The 6,936-nt window shown below is 47.1% G+C and overlaps 1 protein-coding gene across 1 annotated transcript; it reads left to right on the plus strand.

The window, feature by feature from the left end:
* Positions 1-3,010: 3,010 nt before the first annotated feature.
* On the plus strand, positions 3,011-3,257 carry LOC125918059 (40S ribosomal protein S29-like). The gene is given in 2 exon segments (XM_049624112.1): positions 3,011-3,067; positions 3,069-3,257. Coding segments are annotated over 2 exon segments (246 nt in total).
* Positions 3,258-6,936: the final 3,679 nt, after the last annotated feature.

The raw sequence follows: 6,936 nt of genomic DNA on the forward strand, positions 1-6,936 counted from the left end.
GCCCAAGCCCCCCCCCCCCCCCCCCCCCAGCTGCAGAAGATCACTTGATTAAATTGCTGCACGCTTCATTTCCAGGCGTTGGCAAGTGACGGAATCATTAACCACACTGGGCGGTTTAATTAGACGGCGGCGGTTGGGAAAGGCCCCTTCTTCCTCCCTGACTCCTGGGCAAGAGGATAGGAATCGAACGGTGGGTCTGCTCCAGAGTTTTGCATCTGTCTTCTCCTGGCCTTCTTCTCCTTGTGTCTCCTCTGTATCTGTGTCCAACCTTCTCTTTTCTTATAAGGACACTGGTCATTGGATTTAGGGCTCACCCTACTCCAGCATGACCTCTTATTAGCTTGATTACATTTACAAGGGCCTGAATTCCAAATAAGGTCATATTCACAGGTACCAGGGAGGGGGGCTTGAACTTTTTGGAGGACAGAATTCTACCCACCACACATAGCGAAGTCCACATTCAAGGACAGCATAGACTGCTCTTTCTTTTTAATGTGTTTATTTCTTTTTGAGAGAAAGCGCGCGCACACCTGAGGACACGACCAGGGGAAGGGGAAGGGCAGAGAGAGGGAAACAGAGCCCAAGTAGGCTCTCCGCTGACAGCAGAGAGCCCCATGTAGGGCTCGAACTAACAAACCATGAGATCACGACCTGAGCCAAAGTCCGATGCTTAAATGACTGAGCCACCCAAGTGCCTGCATAGACTGGGTCACTGGGAATGATGATGGGGAGAGCAGCAATCTTATTCCCATTCCTTGGTTCGCAGCACCTTGTATTGACTATTGACTCATTGCATTTGTCGCATTATGGAGTAAGGTTCCCCAGCACCACAGGATGTTTGCCCTGAGCCAGCATCTTTGCTGCACCTTCAATGGGCTCTGGGTGTTTCTGGGTGATGCAGTGTGAGGCAGGGCAGTGGCTCCCATGCATGTGTGCTTTTTGCCATACCTCGTTTCTTGGAAAAAGACACCCTTGCTCTGAAGTATTGTTCTGTGGCATACCGTGTCAATAGATCAGGTGTGTGTAAGCCCTCAGAGGGATTGCTAGCAGAGACACTGTGCATAGGGAAGGCAAATCCAAATCCAAAGTTGGACTAATTACTCCCCCCCCCCCCCATCAGGGTGAGAGGAAGCCGATATAACCTTTCTGCTACCAAACGGCTGGCTGGTCCCCTTAAGAAATGACATCACACCAAGAGCTCCACATTGATCTCTGCTTGCTGGTGGATTGGGCATTCAATGATGGCAGTATTGAGATCAACCTTGCTGAGAGAGAACCCTTCCTTCTAGGCCCACGCAGAACCTCCAGCCCTTCCACCACAGCCATTGCCTTCATGGATCCATTGCACCATGGAGAGAAGCTAGCTGACCACCACAGGGTTCCTTCTATCCGCCTGGTGGCTCAGTTTGAGTTTCCTGCTCTGCCAGGGGTCATTGGCAGAGACACAGGAATCCACGTACCCTTCCCGTGCACTCCCCTAGGTACATTAGGTATCTCCACCTCTTCTCCAAAGCTTCTGCCCTCTTACTGTAACATTGTGATTTATGATGAAAATTATATATGTTTGGTCTTTGTCCCTGTTTTTGGCTCAGAGCTCCTAAAACTCTTGGAATTTCCTGTGATGAGAGTCATAAAGGTGTCTTTTGTTTTGTGAATGCGGTGACTTTTGTACAGCACCTAAGGATGGGGCTGGTTGCCAGGAGACCCAACTGAATAATTAGAGGGTTGGAACTTTCCTTCCTCCTTCCCCAACCTCCACAGAGGGAAGAGGGGCTGGAGATTGAATCAGTGGCCACTGGCCAATGATTTAATCAATCACGCCTTTGTAATGAAGCCTCCTTTGAAACCCAAAAGGGAGAAAAAAGGAACAGGGTTTGGAGACCTGGGTTGGAGGTATGGGAGAGTGACATGCTTCAAGAGAACACAGAAGCTCTGTGCCTTGCCCTCATACCTTGCCTTACATATCTCTTCAATCGGGCTACCCCTGAGTTATATACGGTTATAATAAACTGGTGATCTAGTAAGTTTCTCTGAGTCCTGTGAGCTGCTCCACCAAATTAATCCGGCCCATGGAGGGGGTCTTGGAAACCTCTGCAGTGGCAGTGGGTCTGCCAGTACTTACTTAGCTCATGATGGACGGCCTCAGTCACATAGGTACTTGATGGCCCATGGCCAGCTTCTTTTTTTTTTTTTTTTTAGCGCTTATTGATTTGTTTTGAGACAGAGCACGCACAGAGAGAGAGAGAGAGAGAATCCCAAGTCAGCACAGAGCCCGACGTGAGCCTCCATCTCACCAATTGTGAGATCATGACCTGAGTTGAAATCAAGACTCAGACACTTAACCCACTGAGCCACCCAGGCACCAACCCCCCTCCCCCACGGTCAGCTTCTAAGTCTGTATCGTGGCCCAGTAACATGATGGCAGCTGCTTTATTGTTAAGGTTGATTTACTTTTGAGAGAGACAGAACAAGCAGGAGAGGGGCAGAGAGAGAGGGAGACAGAAGATCCAAACCAGATTGGGCTGACAGCGCAGAGCCCAGTGCGGGGCTTGAGCTCACGAACCTCGAGATCATGACCCGAGCAGAAGTCTGACGCTTAACGGACTGAGCCACCCAGGCGCCCAATAGCTGCTTTTTGAAGAGTAAGTACCTCTGCCACAGAACATAGGGCCTTGCTCCAGACCTTTATGGGTCTGTGCTCGGATCCTTCCACTGAGGTTTCCCAGACTCTTCACAGCATTATTATTATCTACCATGGACAGATCCTCTCGAGCCTTTAGGTTGGCTGTGTCTTCTGGCTGTAATGGCACAGCAGTTTGCTCTGCGCCCCACTCAAAACAGGTCATGCCTGTGTGTCCCAAGACCTGCTTGAGCAGACATTCCACCAATTCAGTGATCTACTCAGCATCATGCCAAATACATCCCTTTCCTTGTTGGAGTTAGTGGCGGTTTCCTTTTGCCATCAGAAAATCCTAACAGCCTTTTGCCTCGTTGAGTCCGAGAGAACAAAATGGGTCACCAGCAGCTCTACTGGAGCCACTGGAGGAAATTTGGCCAGGGTTCTCAGTTCTTGCTGAATCTGCTTAAACCACCACAGTCTGATCCGGAAACCCGGCCTTAATGTGTGCCGCCGGTGTTTCCATCAGTGCTTGAAAGACCCAGGCTTCATTAAGTTGGATTTAGTGAACTTCCTTGAATGGGTCATCCAAGAGACCTACCTTAACTGCACAGATCCAAGATGCCTACCTTACTGCTAACTCGTTGTACATAAAATAAAATAAAACCACTTCAATGAGGACTCCTGGGTGACTCAGTCAGTTAAGCATCTGACTTTGGCTCAGGTCATGATCTCACGGTTTGTGAGTTTGAGTCCCGCATGGGGTGAGCTTGAGCCCTGCATCAGATGAACACAAGCCCCACTTCAGATAAGCCCCAAATCTCTCTCTCTCTCTCTCTCTCTCTCTCTCTCTCTCTCTCTCCCCCCCTCTCTCTCCCCCTTGCTCACTTGCACCCTCTCCCTGAAAGAAAGAAAGAAAGAAAGAAAGAAAGAAAGAAAGATCCTAACAAATACGAAGCCCTCTGAGAGTGTGGGGGAAGAAAGATCAGACACAGTCAATTGATTCAGGGATAGCTACTTTGATCTGAGCTCAACAACGAGGAGGAGAGTAGAAGGACACCCCCGCATAGCTGGAGGGCTGTCTCCACCATGATTGTCATGGCTGTTGTAACATTCTTTGGCCTGAAGACCAAATGCCAGGGCGAGCTTCACCCAAGCTTTTATCTGGACTGGTCCTGTCATGACTCTGCTGCTATCCCTCCATGCCCTGAAGCTTGGATCTCCTGAAGACACCATATCACCTTGTAGAAGGGTTCCACTTCAAGCCACCCTTGGTAGTTGCAAAGAGGTCAGGAGCTTACTCTTTTATTTTTTCACTGGATATGGTTCCTGGTCCCCAGCCCAGCCCTGCCAGATGCCCATCTGGGGAACCCTGTTTCCCAGTAGTCACTAATGACCTTGCCCACTGGCTTCCCCAGAAAGGAACTCCCAGGGAAGCTGAGGCCAGACCCCAGCCCAGAAACTCTGTCCAGCTTCTCTTCAGTTTTTTTTTTAACGTTTATTCATCCTTGAGAGACAAAGAGAGACAGAGCATGAGTGGGGAAGGGACAGAGAGAGGGAGACACACCATCTGAAGCAGGATTCAGGCTCTGAGCTGTCAGCACAGAGCCCGACACAGGGCTCGAACTCAGGAACTGAGAGATCACGACCTCAGCCAAAGTCAGACGCTCAACCGACTGAGAATCCTAAGCAGGCTCCTGGCTCAGTGTGGAGCCCAATGCAGATCCCACGATCCTGGGATCATGACCTGAGCTAAAATCAAGAGTCAGACTCAACCGACTGAGCCATCCAGTCGCTGCCCCTTTCTAGTTTTTTTTTTTTTTTATCCAGATGCACAGAATCTGATTACTCACTATCCATAAAATTTGTCCACTTAAGACCCACTTTCATTTTGTTTATTTTTTTCTAAGATTTTTTTTAAGGGGTGCCTGGGTGGCTCAGTCAGTTAAGCGTCTGACTCTTAACCTTGGCACAGGTCATGATCTCATGATTCGTGTGTTCAAGCCCTGCATCGGGCTCTACACTGATGGTGCAGAGCTTGATTGGGATTCTGTTTCTCTTCTCTCTGCTCCTCACGTGCTTGTGCTCACTCTCTCAAAATAAATAAATAAACTTAAAAAAAGATTTAAGGTTTAAAAATTTTGTATATAATTTATTGTCAAATTGGCTTCCATACAACACCCACTGCTCATCCCAACAAGTGCCCTCCTTAATGCCCATCACCCACTTTCCCCTCTCCCCCCTGCCCCCCATCAACCCTCAGTTTGTTCTCTGTATTTAAGAGTCTCTTATGGTTTGCCTAAGATTTTTAACTTTTTTTAAAGTGTATTTTATTTATTTTGAGAGAGAGTGTGAGCAGGGACAGGGTAGAGAAAGAAGGAGAGAGAGAATCCCAAGCAGACTCTGCACAGTCAGCACAGAGCCCCACACAGGGCTTGATCTCACAAACCATGAGATCATGACCTGAGCCAAAATCAAGAATCAGGCACTTAATTGACTGAGCCACCCAGGAGCCCCCCTTTTTAGAGATCATTTAAAACTAATCTCGGGGCACCTGGGTGGCTCAGTCGGTTACACATCCAACTTCGGCTCAGGTCATGATCTCACAGTTTGTAGGTTCGAGCCCCACATCGGGCTCTGTGCTGACAGCTCGGGGCCTGGAACCTGCTTTGGATTCTTTGTCTCCCTCTCTCTCTGCTCCTCTCCCACTCATGCTGTCTCTGTCTCTCAAAAATAAAATAAAACATTAAAAAAAATCTCTGTATCCAACGTGGATCTCGAACTTACAACCCTGAGATCAAGAGTCACACACTCCACCGACAGAGCCAGCAAACACCCCACATTTTATTTTAAAAATAAACTCATTAACACCCACGAAGCTACCACCTGACCCTGGCACAGGACCACTACCAGTAACTTACATGTACCATCATGACCCTATAGTGGCCAATAGCCTGCGTTAAGACTTATCATTCTCAGGGCGTCTTGGTGGCTCAGTGGGTTAAGCATCCAACTCTTGATCTCAGTTCAGGTCTTCACCTCAGGGTCTCAGGCCCCACATTGGGCTCCATGCTAGGTGTGGAACCTACTGAAAAAAAGATTTCATCATTCTCTTGCTTTGGAAAATTACAATAGAATATATATAACACAAAATTTGCCATTTTTACCATTTTTAAGTATAATTCAGACACATTAACTACATTCCCAATGCGCAACTCTAACCATTATTTCCAAAACATTTTAATCACACCAAAAAGAAACTGTATCTCCGTTAGGCACTGGCTCCCCATTCCCCTCCTCCAGACCCTGGTAATTTTTTACCTATTTTCTGTTTCTGTGAATTTGCCCATTCTAGATATTTCATTTAGGTGGAATTGTATAATACTTGTCAGTTTATAACTGATTTCTTTCAATTAGTATAATGTTTTCAAGACTCACCCATGTTGTAACATGTATCAGACTTCATATCTTTTTTTTAAATTTCCTCCCATATCAAAAAATGAAAAATTCCCTCTCATTTCTGCAAATCCATGCCCTTCTCTGCAGTGGGAGGCCCTCAGGCCGCACTCTCAGGTAAAGACTATTTCTCGAGAAGCAAATGTCCCATCAGTCACTTGAACTCACAACCCTGAGATCAAGAGTTGGACGCTTAACCAACAGAGCCACCCAGGTGTCCTGAGAATTTTATGTCATTTTAAGGCTGAATGGACCACATGTGCCTTTCCATTTATCTGTCAATGGGCATTTGAGTTGCTTCCCCCTTGTTTACGTGTTTTTTAAATTTTTTTGACCATAGTTGACACACAATGTTACGTTAGTTTCAGGTGTACAACAGGTCTAGATGTCACGCTGTGCCCACCACCATTGTGACTACCTTCTGTCACCGTACAATGCTGTTACAATACCACTGATTCCCTATGCTGTGCCTTTTATTCCTGTCACCTTCTTTATTTCATAATGGGAAGCCTGTATCACCTACTCCCTTTCACCCATTTTGTCCATCCTTAGTTTTTATTTTTTTAAAGAAATTTTTTCAATTATTTGTTTATTTATTTATTTATTCTTTTAAACTAGGCACCATGCCCAATGTGGGGTTCGAACTCACAACCCCGAGATCAAGAGTCACCTGCTCCACTGACTACGCCGGCCAGGTATCCCCTTAAGAAATTTTTTAGGGGCGTCTGGGTGGCTCAGTTGGTTAAACGTCCGACTTTGACTCAGGTCATGATCTCACGGCTTGTGAATTTGAGCCCCATGTTGGGCTCTGTGCTGTCAGCTCAGAGCCTGGAGCCTGCTTCGGATTCTGTGTCTCCCTCTCT

This window comes from Panthera uncia, unplaced genomic scaffold (assembly GCF_023721935.1).
Source record: "Panthera uncia isolate 11264 unplaced genomic scaffold, Puncia_PCG_1.0 HiC_scaffold_411, whole genome shotgun sequence".
In the NCBI taxonomy this organism is placed as follows: domain Eukaryota; kingdom Metazoa; phylum Chordata; class Mammalia; order Carnivora; family Felidae; genus Panthera; species Panthera uncia.